Below are 17,078 nucleotides of genomic sequence, written 5' to 3'. Positions count from 1 at the left end.
TGGGGAAGAGGAAGGGCAGGTTCTGAGGACATTCCAGAGGAGCGGGGATTTGTGCTCTAGTCTCCATTCTGTCACCCACCTATACGTTGTTCTGCAGCCACTTCCTTTCCTTAGTTTCAGGTTCCTAAACTTCAATGAGCACATTGGTCTGTGTAAACAATAAGGTCCCTTCCACCTCAGACTTTGGAAAATTATGAATGTCAACAGTCACAGGGCAGAAGGAACATGATGCTTTTAGGAAAATCCAAAAAGTAAAAATAGGACCAGAAGAGAGAAATGGTTTTAAATCCAATTCTGGCTCAACATAAAGAACCTTCACTGGACACAGTAGTGGGTGCCTGAAATCTAACACCCAGCAAACTGAGGCAAGAAGATGATTGCTACATGAAGACCAGCCCAAGTTAAGTGAGATTCTATTTCAAAACCAAATATGGAAGGGAAGAGGATGAGGATTTTCAACTGATTATAGAATGAGAAAGGATGCTTCACCATACCTAGAGAGTTTGGTTAGAGTCCAATTGTACAGGAAGCAGAAATGGTGTAAAAGAGAACTAGTTAGCCACTGAACATTACACCTAGGCTACAATCTCCAACATTTAAGTTTGTGTAGCAGATTCAAGTCTCCAAATGAAATCTTTAGGAGACGTTCAATTTGTAAAATGGATCTAGTTGAATGAAACAGATATCCCTCAGCTCTGTCCTCTCATGGCCCACGAGGAATCTTGGGATTCTAGGGCTATGTTGGTTGTGAAGGGTATTGTTACTATGGTTCTTAAGGACTCTTCTAGCCTTGAGATGTAAGACAACCTCTGAGTAAGGGCTTAGTAGAAATGCGTGTCAACATAGATGTTCATCCTCAAGAAGGCTCCTCTTGCCGGGCGTGGTGGTGCACGCTTTTAATCCCAGCACTTGGGAGGCAGAGGTAGGAGGATTGCCGTGAGTTCGAGGCCACCCTGAGACTACATAGTGAATTCCAGGTCAGCCTGAGCTAGAGTGAGACCCTACCTCAAAAAAAAAAAAAAAAGAAGGCTCCTCTTGTGATATTTTATCTTGTGGAGCCAGTGGGGCTCTGTGCCAATCTGTAATAGCTAGGTCAGGGCTGAAATGATAGGGAAGAAAGTCTGCTGAGAGGGAAAAGAAAATCACCACTCAGATTACCAGAAGTTCTTTTGCTATGTCATCAAAAATAAAAGACAATCCTTGGCAGATTCATTGTTTATGTGAAGCTCTGGGCTTAGTTCTGGGAATACAGGGGTCAGTCAAATGTAGCCACTGTATAAAAAGAGTTTATGGTTTATGAGAGACAAGAAATAAAAGAAGCCAAACACCAGACAGCATAATGTGTTATAATGGAGGTGTGGGTGAGATGGGAAGGAAGGGAGTCCAAAGGATGGCTCAACAAGCTGGCAAAGCTAGGGATACAGTTCTGTGGGACAACACGTGACTGACATACAATGCAAAAGGCCAAAAGTTCATTCTTAGTACAGTAAGTAAATAAATGAATATGGAACTCTGATAGCAATATGGAAAATGAACTTGGACAGGTGCATGGCAGCAGGGAGACCCATCCATGTCAGAATTTCTATGGGTCCAGATAGGGGGTTCTGATAGTGTGAGTAGCAAAGAAGGGGCAGATTTAGGAAGAATTACAAAGAGATCTCATGTGCGTGACTTAGAGGCTGAATGGCAGCTAGTAAGAAAGATGGAGTCCAGGTAACCTCTATGATTCTTGCTTGAGTGACTGCATGATGGTGGCACATTAATCAAGAAAGGGAGTCTTGGAGGAGAATGATGAACTACAGTTGCTAGTGCTAAGGATGAGGGATTCACAGAGCTTTCTGGTGAAAATGTCTGATAGGATCTCTCAGGTTTTTCTTAGACCCGGCATTCTCCCTGCGATTCCCACACCTAGCCATTGTCTATTCCGGCTCAGGCTGTGAAAATGATTAAGTAGATGCTGTACCTCAGGATTTGTCTGATCTGCATCAATAAGCCTGGGATTGACTGTCTTGTACTCCTAAAAACCAGAGCTAAGTACATGGGCTTCCCAACCCTTTTGGTCCCACAGGAAGTCCTTATGATTCCAAAGTCCTGTGAATCCTTCATGAGTCCCAAGCAGCATCTTGAACTTGCCCTTTCCATTGATCCTATTCCCCTTTCAGTTTGACTTCTGGCAGGACTGCTGGTCTGTGGGGGTGGAGGACAAGGGACAGCATGGAGTCAAAATGCAGAGGACTGGAGCAGGGGAAACGAATGGCTCAGTGGTCAAAGGTGCTTGCTTGCAAATTCAGCTGACCCCAATTCAATCCTCCCTAGTACCTACATAAAGCCAGACACAAAATGACACAACACACCTAAAACAATGGGATGTGGAGTAAAAAAAAAAATATGAAGTTTGGACTAGCTAGTCTAGCTTTCATTTGCAATGGCAAGAGACCCTATCTCAAGGAAGGTGGATGATGAGCACAGATACTTTGAGGTTGTCCTCTGACCTCCACATGTATACTGTGGACATTCATGCATGCATCCACGCATGCAAGCATGCATATGTGTATGCACACACACACACAAATAAATAAATAAATTTTAAATGGAAGAAGGAATTGGGATCTTGTAGTTCAACCTTCTCGTTACTTGGACAATAAAACTAAGGTCTAGGGAAGCAATTAATTCAAGGTCACAAAAGTGTTAATGGCAGAAATAGAACTAGATGCTAGGTCTCTCAACTTAAAGTCAGTGTCTTTGCCTTGGCTGAATTCACTTTAGATCATGGTTGACAGATTTCCTGTCTCGAATGGTAATCCATTTCAGATATAGCCAACTAAATAGATCTTTATACTCTTTGAAGTTGCTCAGTAAAATACCTGTCAAATGATAAATGAGTCATGCACTGTCAGTGTTCTTTATAAAATTAGAAAATATGAAATTATCAGAGCTATCAAGAATTACTCTTCATTAATCACTTATTCCTTTTCAGATAAAGGAAGTGGACTGAGTTAGGATGGTGATGATGATTTTCACATATTTAGCATTTTAGTCTACTGCTGTCCTAAGCCTGGGAGATGATGCCCAGTAGCATCTTAAATAAATATATTAAAATAAACAAATTTGTTTCTATTTTCTACCTTTTACATAGGTCTTCCCATCCATCAGAACAAGGAGGAGGGATTGGGGCAGCTGATGGGTAGAGTCTGGTGTGGAGGCCGAGCCTGCAGCCAGACAGGAGCCAGTTGGGTTGGGAGCAGGAGCTCTTGTTGCAGGCAAATGATTACCCCCAGGTTGCCCTAGTCTCTTCAGCAGAAGCCTAGAGAGAAGCCCTGAATGGCTGTGTGCAACAAAAGGAGCTTTGTGCACCAGGAGCAAGGGCCTCAGAAAGGATTTGGTGTAAAGGTGGTAGGAGGAAAGATCAAGAACTCTCACCTTTGTGGACTGCTGGGTAGGGGAACTAATGGATTCCTCAGAAATGTGGCCTACAAGTTGAAGAGTCCTTGATTTTTCAGAACAACATATGCCTTAGAGGTGCTTTAGCATAAACTAATTCATATTATAGTTGGTAGGAGAAGGGACAGGTTCAAGGTCATACAGCAGGCAAAGGGCAAAGCCAAAATTGGAATAGAGAGCTTCTGACTCTCCCCATCGAGTATTGCCACTTGAGTACTTGAGGGATTGATTTGAACTGTGGTTCTACTTGGAAAAAGGAAGTTCCTATTAGGCTCCAGAAGCCTATATCCATGGTAGGGATAATTCATGCTCAAGAAACAGTGTGACAACACATATACCCCAACAAGGTGGGTCCCTGTGGAGGGGGGAGGGCAGGGAGGAGGCTAACAAAGACACCAACTTGACTGTATTCACTGAGTACAAAACTAATAATGATAAAAAGAAATACTGTGAGGCCTTGGAGGGAACGGAGTGATGCAGGGAGGCTAGAAGCGTGAGCGTGGAGCAAGGTCCAAGGCTTTCATCTACTTCTGACCTGCTGATGCTTTCTTATTCCTGTTAGCTCTGTGTTCTCCTGTGGCTGTATATTGGCATGGGACGATTTGACGCATTACTTTGGCATTTTGAAGGATAACATTCCAAGTTATTGGGTAAAATACATGTCAAATGATAAGTTTCGTTTACCATATACTAAGAAAAACAAAACTGGGAGGCTAAGGCGATTGCTCTGTGTTTAAAAACACTTGTTTGCAAAGCCTGCTGGCCAGAGCGCAATTCTCTAGTACCCACATAAAGCTGGATGCAAAGTGATATCTTATATCCGTGTTCCCAACGCAGGCAAGCTGGTCTGACAGTTCGTAGTCTGGCACTTCCTTTGCAGTGGCACGAGACCGTCAGAGTTGTCCTCTGACCTCCACGCACATGCTGTGGCATGCACACCCATACACACACAATTTTCAAGACATAACTAGCACCCCAAATGCTAGTAACTATCATGGCTTAGAGTGACATTACTCTTGAAAACAGGGTTGTTTTAAAGAAAGAGGTTGAATTCACTTGGCTCAGGATAAAGTGGTGCTATAGAGTCTGAAGCGGCTTCACAGACCAGTGATGTTTGGGAAACACTGTGCTAGTGGGTCCGCCCGCAGATGATGACAGCAGGGCTAGGCAGCCCACATGAGTGAGGCAAGTTAAACACATAGTCCTTATCCTCTCCTGTAAAGTAAGACAGTGCCCAGAGATCCCATGAGCCCACATGCCAAAGTTGCCACTACCCATGGGACCACTAGGATGATTGTAATCCCGTCTCAGAGAAAGCTTGGGTTGACTCATCCTAAATATGAGGTGAAGTATGATCCCTGCATCTGAGAGGGAGAGGCATGTTAATGTCACAGTTCAAGGCCAACCTGATCTACATAGTGAAAATGTATCAAGGAAAGGAAGAAAAATGCAAATTTATGCAACTGTCAACTTTGGTTCAGTGCCTTGCCTTTTTGCCTCTAGAAAGTCTTTGGCTAGTCTTCTCTTCCACATCTGTTCTGCAGTGGTAGTGCTTGGAACATGGCATGTGCAAACAAATCTGGCTTAATTTGCAGATGCCCACACTGAGGTTCCTGAGAAGGCTGTTGCTAAGGGCAGTTCCAACAGGAGTGGCACAGCCAAGACTAGGTCCCACACTAATGCTGACCCTGCCACCCCCCCTTTCCTGCCCTATGATTTCTGCTCTGGTGCCCCTTCTGCCTGCTCCCCTCCTCACCCTCACCCTCTCAGACATTTCACTTGCTTCAGAACTTCTAAAAGTCATCATGGGCCCAAGCAGCAGATGAAACTGGTCACATCCAAGACAATTGTTGGATGATTGGGGGACAGGAACAAAAGACTTTCTTTTTGTAAAATTCTCGAATTTTGAAACTTAAAGGCATTACTTACTCCATAAATTAAAAAAATGAAATAAATCCTAAGACAATCAAGAGTTCTGTCCATCCCGTCATTGAAATCTCAAAATAATCACATTTGTTCAGCACTTTGAATTTCCTTCCTTCTTTCTTTTCCCTTCCCTTCCCTTCTCTTCCTTCCTTCTTTCCTTCCTCCCTTCCTTCCTTCCTTCCTTCCTTCCTTCCTTCCTTCCTTCCTTCCTTTCTTTCTTTCTTTTTTGGTTTTGGTTTTTCGAGGTATGGTCTCACTCTAGCCCAGGCTGACCTGGAATTCACTCTGTATTCTCAGGGTGGTCTCGAATTCACGGCGATCCTCCTACCTCTGTCTCCCAAGTGCTGGGATTAAAGGTGTGTGCCACCACACCCGGCTCTTTCTTTTTGAGACAAGGTCTCACCATGTAACAGAGGCTGGCCTTTAACCTGCCACTCTGCCTCTGCCTTCCAAGTGCTGGGATTTTAGGTGTGATCTTCCTTGCCTAGCTCAGCATTTTCATGTTTTGTGTATCCTCCTTCCACAGTAGCCATGCTAATCTTCTCTGTATCATTACAATTTTAATATATATACCACCAAAGCAAGCACAACTTTTTTGTTTTGTTTGTTTATTCATTCACTCACTTATTTTTAGGTAGAGAGAGACAGAGAGAATAGGCATGGCAGGACCTCTAAATGAACTCCAGATGCATGCAATGCTTTGTGCATCTGGCTTTACATGGGTACTGGGGAATCAAACCCAGGTCATTAGGCTTTGCAGGCAAGCACCTTAACTACTGAGCAATATCTCTAGGCCAAACTTTGCTGTTTTTAATATACTACTTCTTATGATCCATATGAGTCTTGTACAGCAAGCCCCATTTTATTAATGTGGACACCACTGCAGAAAGAGGAAGCAACTGACCTGAGCTCACACAGTGAAATATATAATGAAATTTGGGCTAGGATGCAGGTGCCCTGATTCTGAGTGTCTTACTGCTACCATAGCCACATCCACATAAACTCACAACTTCTGCTGGATTGAATTTGATTCAGACTGGGTCAATATGATCACATTTGCCCTTAAATAGACATTTGCACACTTGAACATAATCAAGTAGCAAGAAGACCAGTCTCTGTTTCATAGGTGACAGCGTCTACTAGATCCTACCCCTGTAAGATACACCTCTCTCTGTGGCAAGTCACAGGCCACTCAATTATGCAGTGCTCATATTTCCATATTTCAGCTTTGGCATCTTAACATGGCACAGATAGTTTTTTTTTTTTTTTTTTGAGACAGTATCTCATGTATCCCAGTCCGGGCTTGAACTTTCTATATGGCAAAAGATGACCTTAAATTTCTGACCCTTCTGCCTTCACATACCTAGGACTGAGGTTGCAGGTGTAAATCACCTCACCCAGTTGATGTGGTGCTTGAGGATAGAACCCAGAGATTTCCGCATGTTAGGTGAGCATTGTCCCAACTGAACTTCAGCCCCAGCACCCTTGGTAAAACAGGTCATGATATAACTTGGCAGCTGTGAGTGTATGCCATCTCAAGAGGGATTACTATTTCAGGGCCTGAGGGGTTTCTTCCAGCCTTTACAGCTGGTGTCTCTGAAATGGAGTTTGTCTTTCCTCCAGTATGGGCAACACCCATACTTGTGCCCCCATATGTCCATAGTACAGAGCATGAGCTGAGCTCAGCAAAAAGCCCTGGAATGATGAGGGGTGTGGGACGTAGAGAGGCAGATGTATGGTGCATGCTAGTCAAAGCAGTGTTCTGGCTTCAAAATAGGCCCCTCTTAGCTACTGTCATGACAATGCAAATAAACACCTCATTCTGCTCATTCTTCTTTTTAGCAGCCACCATTCAAGAACTCAGGGTCCCAAAGAGGAAAAGTCCTTGGGAAATCTCCAGATCTTGTTTCTGCCTCCTGGTAGTAAACTTATGATGAAACTAACTCCAGCTATTTTGTGACCTTTTTGAGAGCAAGGCTCTTGTTCTCTTCCAACACCTTCCAAACGTACCTCATCCAGGCCCTTAGCATGGCACTTAATTAGTACATCTCTGTTTCAATGACTCCCCACCCTTTGTCCGAGCTGTCACCTAGGATCTATGCTAATTTAAGTCATGAATTCCTCTTGATGAGAGTGGAGTTAATGAGAATGGCTGAGGCCATGATGATCTCAGCAGAGCCTGGTCTAGACCATGAATTCTGGCTCTGACAGCAAACCCTTTCCTGGCCAGCATCCTGCTTTCTCTTCCTCCCCCAAACAGCCAGCCCTCTCTAGACAGATGCATCCTCTTCAGATGAAGGAAGCTGCTTGTTGCACCACTGGCTTACTTACATTCAAGTCAGACACCAGGGGGCAGAAGGGAGATAGGCAGTCAGGCTCCAAAAAACTTGCTAGAGAGCAAAATTCAGAGGGATTTGTTTAACTTCAGGACTACACATGTTCCCTCATTCTACCTAGCTCTGAAGCCTACCTACTTTAGGAAGCCTTCCAGATATAGCAAGTGTTGGCATGACACAGACACCAAGCAACAAATGTCATTCCTCTTCCCCACTTACCTACTCCCCTTTCCTGACGTGTTTCACCCCTAATACATTTTCCAGTGTTAAAAGGCATTTGAGAACAATGGAAGTACAGGGGTGGCTGCCACTTGCTGATGGTCCTGAAGGGAAATCCTTACCTGGCTTATAGACAGGAGCCAGAGCTCCATTGTACACATAAAGAGCCAAGAGGCCAGGCCACTTCCAGGAGAGGGAGACTGAGAAGCTGTCCATAGATTTGCCTCTCAGTCCTAGATTCCATTTCTGGGGAGATGATAAGCTGGGAGGAGATGTATGGCTATGCCATTTGTGAAGCATGCCCCCTACACTTACCAGTGTTCTTCTTCACAGGCAGCAATGGGAAGCACTGCAAAGAAAACAGAGAAGAAGTCAAACTACCACAGAGATGCAATATCGAAATAAAATAGGTCTATAGAAAATGACAAGCTCAATCCATACAATTTATTAAGGGCACATTGATGCCCATAGAAGAAAATGAAGAAAAGAGCAAAGTGGAGCCTACAATCCCAGACACCTGACTACTTCATGTTACTTCCTCCTACCCTACTGGCTAATTCCTCTGACTTGCACTGGCCAGGCTAGAAGCAAGGTTGGTTAGTGGAAATAAAAGTACTTAGGACTGGAAAGCCCAAGTCCAGGTCTGCCTTCCTTCGCTTACTGATTATGTAACACTGGACATTGCCCATAACCCCTTGATCCTTAAGTTCCTTTGTTCATAAGACTAGGAGAATTTTTTTTTAAATCCTGTGCTTGTAGACTTTGAAAGGAAATGTATATGAAAACACTTATCAATATCATAAAGCACCTTATAAATTTACTCAACAATCATTTATGGAACACTAATGTCCCGCAGAGTACTTTGCTAGATGCCAAGGGTATAAAGGTGATCTAGGTACTTAGCATCTAGCACATTTCAGACATTGCAAGACTGATGAAGGAGAAACATAATAAGGACAGATGAGATAAAGAGTGATTGGGTAGGATGAATAGGAAGGTGGCTACAGGGGGGTGGTCTGTCTGGGGACCTAAACTTTAAGCAACAACCGGAACATTTCAGGCAGAAACTGGGGAGAGACAAAGTCAGAGAAAGAGATAGACAGAAGCCAAAATCCGCTGGGCTTTGGGAGCTTGGAAGCCAGGCAGAGTATCTTGGCTTTGCTGGGAATCACAGTAGGCAGCAATTGGTGGAATAGAGGAGAATGATAAGATCTGACTTGTAGTTAAAAGGGTCACTTGGGCTGCTGTGGGCGGGGAATGGATTGCAGCACTACAACAGGGAGATCCATCAGAAGGCTTCTGTACTCTTGGACAAACAATGTCAGGGGCTTGAGCTAAAATGGTAATGATAAGTTTTTACTGAAAGAAGGGAGGAAGAAAAGAAGGGTCTACTTCTTAAAGATAGCACCATCTTGCTTGGTTTATCTTTACACAACCAGCCTCTAAATCAACCAGTTCTAAATCAACCAAAGGCTTATCAGGAAAGAAGTTGTCAAATAATGTGCCATATCTCTTACCTTCAGCACAATGATGACCACATCAGGTGCAGACACTTAGCCACAATGATTCCTAATCCCAAGGAGATTTGTCTCCACCTTAGATCATGCTAAGATGACTAAAGGTCAGGTTCCTTCTGAAAGACTACACTTGCCCACAGTAAAGAAAAGGACTGGGAAGTATATATCTCTTTAGTGTTTGCTGGCAATGCCTTTGAGGTATGTTAGTGAAAGTGACAGAAAGTTCTAAAATGAGATAAGCATGACAAGAGAGGGACAGATATGAAAGTCACTTGAAAAGCTACAGAGTGGAACTATTTTATTAAGCAAATTGGTAGCAGTATAATCCTCATGGGCAATCAAAAGAGACTCAAAGAAAGAGTGAGGGGGTGAAAGAAAAGGAGGAAAAGGGCCTTGTGAGGTCTAATGCAACAGTTCTGGGAAGTTAAGAAATTAACTATTGGGACATACAGCTTCTTTGTAGTCCTGCTCTAGTCAAATTAAGTCCCTTCCTCTTCTATCCTACTACCAGCCTGATCTATCATGGATAGGCTAGTTGAATAAATACTTAAGCCGGGTGTGGCGCACGCCTTTAATCCCAGCACTCAGGAGGCAGAGGTAGGAGGATTGCTGTGAGTTTGAGGCCACCCTGAGACTCCATAGTGAATTCCAGGTCAGCCTGGGCTAGAGTGAGACCCTACCTCGAAAAACCAAAAAAAAAAAAAAAAAAAAGATACTTAAGAGCAGAGCTGGGTTGTGCAGACCTATCATCATAGCCACTCAGGAGGCTGAGGCAAGAGGATCATAAGTTTGAGGACTACCAAGGCTACAGAATGGGGTCAAGGCTAGACCAGGCTATGTAGTGAGACAGTGTTAAAATAAAAAGGTTATAAAAGAAGGCTAACTTCAAAGGAGGAAGTGTGGGGGGGAGGGAGGGAATTAACATGGGATTTTTTTATAATCATGGGAAATGCTAATAAAAATTAAAAAAAGAAGGCTAAGGATGTAGCTCAGTGGTAGGGTACTTGCCTAAGTACCAGACCCTAGATCCTATCCCAAGTGTCGCAATGAAAAGTAAAAAATAAAAGATATTTACACCTATAAAACCTACAAATGAGTAGCCTTCTTTGACTGTCATAATCATTTTGCATGGCAGGTTTAATTATTCTCTCATGACTCATAAAGAAAATGAGGATCAGAGAACTGAAATGACCTATCAAGGGTATACCACCTAGTAAATGCAGGAATCAAGTCTACATTTGAGGCCTATGGGGCTTCTGAATTTATTAATCAGATTCTACTTTCTCTCTCTCTCTCTTCTTTTTACATTTTTTTTCTTTTTCTTTTTTTTTTCGAGGTAGGGTCTCACTCTGGTCCAGGCTGACCTGGAATTAACTCTGTCATCTCAGGGTGGCCTTGAACTCATGGCAATCCTCCTACCTCTGCCTCCTGAGTTTTGGGATTAAAGGCGTGCGCCACCACGCCCAGCCTTTTTACATTTTTTAAAAAATATTATTTTATTTATTTGCTTGAGAGAGAGAGAAAGAGGGAGGGGGGAATGGGTATGCCAGGGCCTCCAGCTGCTGTGAACTAACTCCAGATGCATGTGCCACCTTGTGCATATGGCTTACCTGGGTCCTGAGGAATCAAACCTGGGTCCTTAGACTTCACAGGCAAAGGCCTTAACTGCTAAGCCATCTCTCCAACCCACTCTCTCTCTTTTGAGAGAGGTTCTCATATATCCTAGGCTAGCCTGACACTCCTGATTTCTATAGCTTCATCTCCCAAGTGTTGGAATGTAGGTGTATTATCACCACAACTACCTGCCACTTGAATTTTGACCTTGATCCTGATGTTTTCCTAGTAGCTGAAAGCCATGCAGGAAAAAAGATGAGGAATGAACTTTTGCATGCTAGAGTTATGCTACAGTAGAGTAGAGGTTTTCTTTTGTCCCCTGGTTGCCTAATAGATCCCTCCTAGACTTGGAAGTTCTGAGACTAGGAGCCAGAGGTTCAGCAGCTACAAGACCATCACTATGGACTGGAAGTGGTAGTGGACACCTATAATTTCACCACTCTAGAGACCAAGGCAGGAAGATTAAGTTCAAGGCCAGCCTGGCTCCCTAGAAAGACTATCTAAATGAATTAGCATTCTGGAAGAAAGCCACAATTAGTACTTATACCTCCCCATTCAGTGAGTCACTAACTCCTATTGGAATTATTCATTAACTCATTCATTCCCTAGGTGCCCCCTCAAGACTAGACCCTGTGCTAAGTACTTAGGAATTGAGACTAATCAGACAAATTGTCTCCCTTGAGGAAGTCACAGCTATGTGTGGAAGCTGTCACATCACAATTTCATGTGAGTGCTACTGGATAGCACAAAGCCTTGTGAACAGAGCGAAGGGAATGATTTGTTACTGGGAGAGAGGGAACATTGTCATGGTACCCCTCATGAAGCATTTGGAACAGGTCTTGAAGGATAAGTGGTTGTTCATCAGATAGACAAGGGGGCAAAGAGCACAGCAGGCAGAAGGAAGAACACAGAAAAAGGTAAGGAGATATCAAAGCTGGCTGAAGAGCAAAATGCCACACAGCATGACCAGCAGGGCCCAGATTATGAAGGACTTTGTAGGTCTGGGCAACCACTGAAAAGACCTAAACAAGGAGGCAATGTTGTAAGATTCCTGTTGTGTTGTTATTGTTCTTGTTTGGTTGGTTAATTGGTTGGTTGGTTTGGTTTGGCTTGTTATGGTTTTCTTGAGACATTCTGTAGCTCAGACTTTATTGGAACTCACTATATAGTCCATATTGGCCTCACACTTATAGCAATTCTCTTGTGTCAGTCTTCTCAGTGCTGGGATTACAGATATGAGCCACTATGCTCTCTCTCTCTCTCTCTCTCTCTCTCTCTCTCTCTCTCTCTCTCTCTCTCTCTCTCTCTGTGTGTGTGTGTGTGTGTTATTATTGTTGGTTGTGTCAGAGTTCTCTAGAGGAAAATAACCAATAGAATGAATTGTATTAAAAAGGGAATATATTGGATTATCTTACATCAGACCAACATTAGCAGTCTGCAGGCTTGAGCGTTAAAGAACACTGTATCTGCTCAGTCCATGTGGCTGGATACCTAAGCAACTCTAATCTAACACTGAAGGCCTGTAGGCCTTCTGGAGAACCACTGGTCTTCAGTCCACATTGGAAGGCTAAGGAAACTTGGTTCCATTGCCAACGAAGGTTAAATGGGATAGTTGCACGTACAAGTGAAGGCACTCGCTAACAAGCAGCACAGGAATCCAGGCAGGAAGAAGGGGCTCTAAGTTTACAGACACAGGGGAAATTCCTCTGATAGTGGAAAAATCTGGCTCCCATTCATAAATCCAAGCAGAGAGAGAAACCACCAACACCAAAAAGCAGCAAACACAAACTTGCAGCAAGCAGGACCCCCAGAGCTCAGACCTCTCTGTGTATCTTTAGGATGGAATTTAGGTCCATCCCCAGCACACCTCTGGGCTGGACCCCAGGATCAGCCCCCAGTGACACCTCCTCTAGCCAGGGGGCTGAAGACCCAAGTTGTAAGCTTTAATAAAACACTTGAGTCTGTGAGGGACATATATTTAAACTACCATGGTGGTGGTTCTATGGATTGAATCCAGGGCCTAGTGCATACTAGGCAAGCACTCCACAATTGTAGTACATCCCCAGCCTTTCTGTTCATGTGTCAGAATGTTACCCTAGCTGTTGTATGAAGGATACATTGGGAATGGGTAAGGTGTTACACAAAACCAGAAACCAGAAACAGGGAGATCAAAGCAGTGGTAAAGTTCTGGATTGGGCAGTGACTTTTGGAATAGGAATGAGGAGACCAATAAATAGATGGACTATTCACATGGTAGAAACATAGTAAAGGATAGAGCATAAGATAATATGTCCTGGTGAACTCAAAGGTGTCTGGCCTGGCAACCAGATGTATGCTGGTATTTTTAATGGAGATCAGAAACAGAGGGAAAGGTAGGTCTGGAGTTTATGGAAGAAAGTCTTCCTGTTGCTGTGAATCTCACCTTGGATCTGGTGTACTCAAAGAGTCTGTGAAAGATCTGTCCAGCACTATCTAACAGGAACTGGGATGATAACGTTGTAGAAGCAAAGATGCACAAAGACAGACATGGTCCCTGCCCTAGAAGAACCTTCTTCAGTCTTTTAGGAAAGAAAATGACCAGGCATGAATTTTGGAAAGAAAAGAAGCTGATCAGTGTAGAACATGCTTATAATCCCAATGCTTGGGATCTGGAGACAGGATGATCATGAGTTCCAGAACAGCATGGGTATAATGTTAGGTCTCCCACTCCGAAGGAAAAATAAAGAAAAGAAAAATAGTTCGAAGGAGTAAAAGCAGGGAAAGCCAAAGTAAAAATCAAGGTAAAATCAGGAATGGTTGCTGGGTGGGAAGTAAGGATGTCTGAGAAAAGTAGTTTGGATACAAGATGCAAAATCTTGGTCCAGAAAAGAGAGGCCTTAGGCTTAGGGGCTGAGACCAAGCTCTTTCCCCAGTATCCTCACTGCTAAGCCTACAGGCTCTCCAAAATGTTCTTGCACTGCTATCTGAATGGAGGCCTGGCCAGTCATTTTGTCCTTTCCCTTTCTGGTATCTTCAGCTTCACTCTCCCCTTGGCTTCCCTCCCTACACTCCACCACCCCTAGTCAACCCTGTGCCATGGATCCAGGCCTCAAGCCACAGTCATGAAAGCACGTTCTTCACATTCCAGCCTCCCCCAGTCTTCTTTCTCAGCTCAGCCACACAGAGCCCTATTCACAGCTTGGCCCTCCTCCCTCCACAGTGGGCCCTTGCTATGCCTTAGGTCCAGCTAACAGACTATGTTTAGTGCAGGAAGCAGGCTCTCCCCACCCATCGGGCCTACTGAAGCTTTTGCCTCTTGAAGTCTCTCATTTGTGGAGTGGATGCATCGATTTGACCTTCTTTACTTGCATGAGAGAGAAAGAGAGAGAGAGTTCTATACACTCAGTAAACTTGCTCTGGTCTACGCTTGGAAAAGGGGCCAGATGGAGTTGGGCTATGACTTGGTATATGGGGGCCAGTGTGTGGGCTGGGGTTGGAGAAGCTTGTTACCTGATCCTGAATTGGAGTATTTTTGTCATGAGGCCACTTTAAACCCAATGCCAGTGGCCCAGGATCATGCTTATATTCAAGGTATTATGTCTGCTGGTAGTGGGGGTTGCCAATCAGTGCCCTGGAAATGGCAGAGAAGAGTTTGTTGTAGGCTTTATCCTGTACCTTTAACCAGAAGTTCTTCATAGAGCTTTAGTCGTATTGTCTATAATGATAGCTGTGTCCCTAGCAATTATTATCTTTCCATCATATAGAAGAAGGTGCAAGATGATCCCAGTTGGGAGAGAGCAATGGAAGAAATACTTCTACAAGAATTTTGTAGAACTCCTTCTAGAACAACCTTTTTGGTGTTCTCTGAAACCGGGTGTGTTTTGAATGTTAAACGAACCCCATAGCCTCATGTTTGATTAAGCCTCATGCTTGATTCCCATCTGGTGGAACCTTTGGGAGGTAGAGCCTTACTGGAGGAACTATGACACTAGGGGTGGACCTTGAAGCTTATTAGTCAAGTCCTACTGGGTATTCATAAGTATCTCACTCTATCTCTTCCTGCCCGGCTCCTGTGGAGATGTAACATTATCTATCTACCCTGCCATACTTTTCCCACCATAATGAAAGTTCCACATGAAACTTTTAAACTGAAAATAAACTTTTCCTTCCATATGCTGCTTCGGGTCTGGTGCTTTGTCTCAGCAACAAGAAAGTAATGGCTACACAAGGTCTCATATCTCCTAGGTTGACCCTGAATTCTCTGGGTAGTCAACAATGACCTTGAACTTCTGTTCCTCCTGTCTCTCTCTACCTACCGAGTGTTGGTATTACAGGCTGTGTCACTATAATTGGGTTTATGTATGCTCAGGATAGAACTCAGGGCTTCGAGCATACTATGCAAGAATTCTCTCAACTAAGTTACATCCTTAGCCTCTGGGACAACTTTTTTGAAGAATCCCTAGATGGCCTATCTCCTCTCTATCTTCCGAGGGTGCCAGCTATCCCATACTAGCCTGGATAGTATAGGCCTCTCAGAAGACCTATTCTCAGGACTAGTATGGTCTAATGTCTCCTCAACAACTCCCCCCCAAAGGCTCCTGACAAACACACCCATAAATGTCTACTGATTTGGGCTCCTTACCCTCCAGTCCTGATAAGACATCCTTCCTTCCCCACTCCAACTCCTCACTTGGCCCTCAAGGTTAATTCAGGCCAGGCTCCCTGCCTCTCATCCCCTTGCTGTCAAGTTTCCTCCAGCCTCTCACCATACTGTCCTCCCTGCCTCCACAGTAGGCTGAGAGCCTGGCCAGGGAGGAGAGCAAGGGAGCAGCTGCAATTCCCAGGGGCTCCCTGGATAATTTCAAGAATGTCCTATCCCAAAGATTTGCATTTCCCACCAGGCAACACAGAGTCTTTCTGGAAGAGGAGCTTGAAGGGACAGAACAGGAAGGGACTTGTGGGGAAGGACACAGTGGTTTCAGTGTAGGTGAAGGCTTCTTTTCAGATGCTTAACTAGTGTGACCAAAGATCAGAGGAGAGGTGGGAATAAGAGCAACAGGGATACTGACTTAGCAACTTCACTTCCTCAAACCCAGAGTAGTAACATCAGTGTTTTCTATTGGTTTGGTTTTCTTGTCCAGAAAGCCTTCAGGAACAGGCTTTCCTTGGCCAAGGGAGAAAGAGAATATCTGGCATCAGTTGTCCTCATTTTATAAAGGAAGCAAATGAGAGTCCCATCTAAGGACCCAGGGTCATCTAAAGTAAGCCATCCTCTACAGTCACATATTACTCATTTTTGAAGAACCTATGTGGCAGGCTTTTTCATATATGCCATCATTGTAATCACTTATGAAGTAAGGAATACTCTGCTTATGCTGTAGGTAAGGCAACTGAGGTACAGAGAAAGCTGGAGTGGCATAAGCAGGAGGTCCTGTTTCTAGCTACTCCGTTATATAATCATGTCACTTTCTTTCCTCCCGCTTGAGAGTAATCCAACCCTAGGCAGAGGAAAGGCCCATGCCTATTTCCAGGGCTTCAACCCCCATTCCCCAAGTGCATGACTTCCTTTCTTTTGTGCCTTGGCAGCCTCAGCACAGGCAGCAGCTCACAGGTTGGATAGAGAGGATGTTGATGTGTTCCCCTCCCCCATCCCTCTGGGAAATTTCTAACACCAACCCCAGGATAGGCCATCTGAGCTGAAGTTTCTTGTTATTGTTACCAGTGACTTGGAAGTACAGGTCAGTCAGGCCCTGGCTCCCAGAGCTTCCCAGGCCTCCAACTATCCAGCTGTTCTCAGGCCCTGAGGACTGCTTGGAGGACCAGTCTCTAGTGCAGGCTCTCTGATCCTAGATTCCTCTTCTTCTTTCCTCCCCAGGGATCTGGAGTGGAAATCATTGACATTTTGGGAGCAGTATTTTTTTTTCCCCATTGGGCCCTGAAGTGTGTGTGTGTGTGTGTGTGCGCGCGCTTATGTGTAAAACTTTCATAATGAGACTTTCAGAGCTGGGAGGAATCAGAGATAACCAATCCAACCTTGTAGTTTTGT

At 44.2% G+C, this 17,078-nt stretch overlaps 1 protein-coding gene and 1 non-coding gene across 2 annotated transcripts in view; both read right to left on the bottom strand.

Annotated features, from left to right (window-relative positions):
* Nucleotides 1-17,078, bottom strand: part of Stard8 (StAR related lipid transfer domain containing 8) — an 85,844-nt gene that overhangs the window by 59,795 nt on the left and 8,971 nt on the right. The window contains exon 2 of the mRNA XM_045140225.1: nt 8,238-8,271. Within this exon, the coding sequence (XP_044996160.1) occupies nt 8,238-8,271 (34 nt within the window). The remainder of the gene's footprint in view (nt 1-8,237; nt 8,272-17,078) is intronic.
* LOC123456906 lies at nt 5,849-5,955 on the bottom strand. Its single transcript, XR_006634771.1, has one exon. It is a non-coding gene; the product is annotated as a U6 spliceosomal RNA (small nuclear RNA).

The sequence above is a fragment of the Jaculus jaculus genome, chromosome X (genome assembly GCF_020740685.1).
Source record: "Jaculus jaculus isolate mJacJac1 chromosome X, mJacJac1.mat.Y.cur, whole genome shotgun sequence".
NCBI classification, from domain to species: Eukaryota; Metazoa; Chordata; class Mammalia; order Rodentia; family Dipodidae; genus Jaculus; species Jaculus jaculus.
This window is presented reverse-complemented; position numbering and strand designations above follow the sequence as displayed.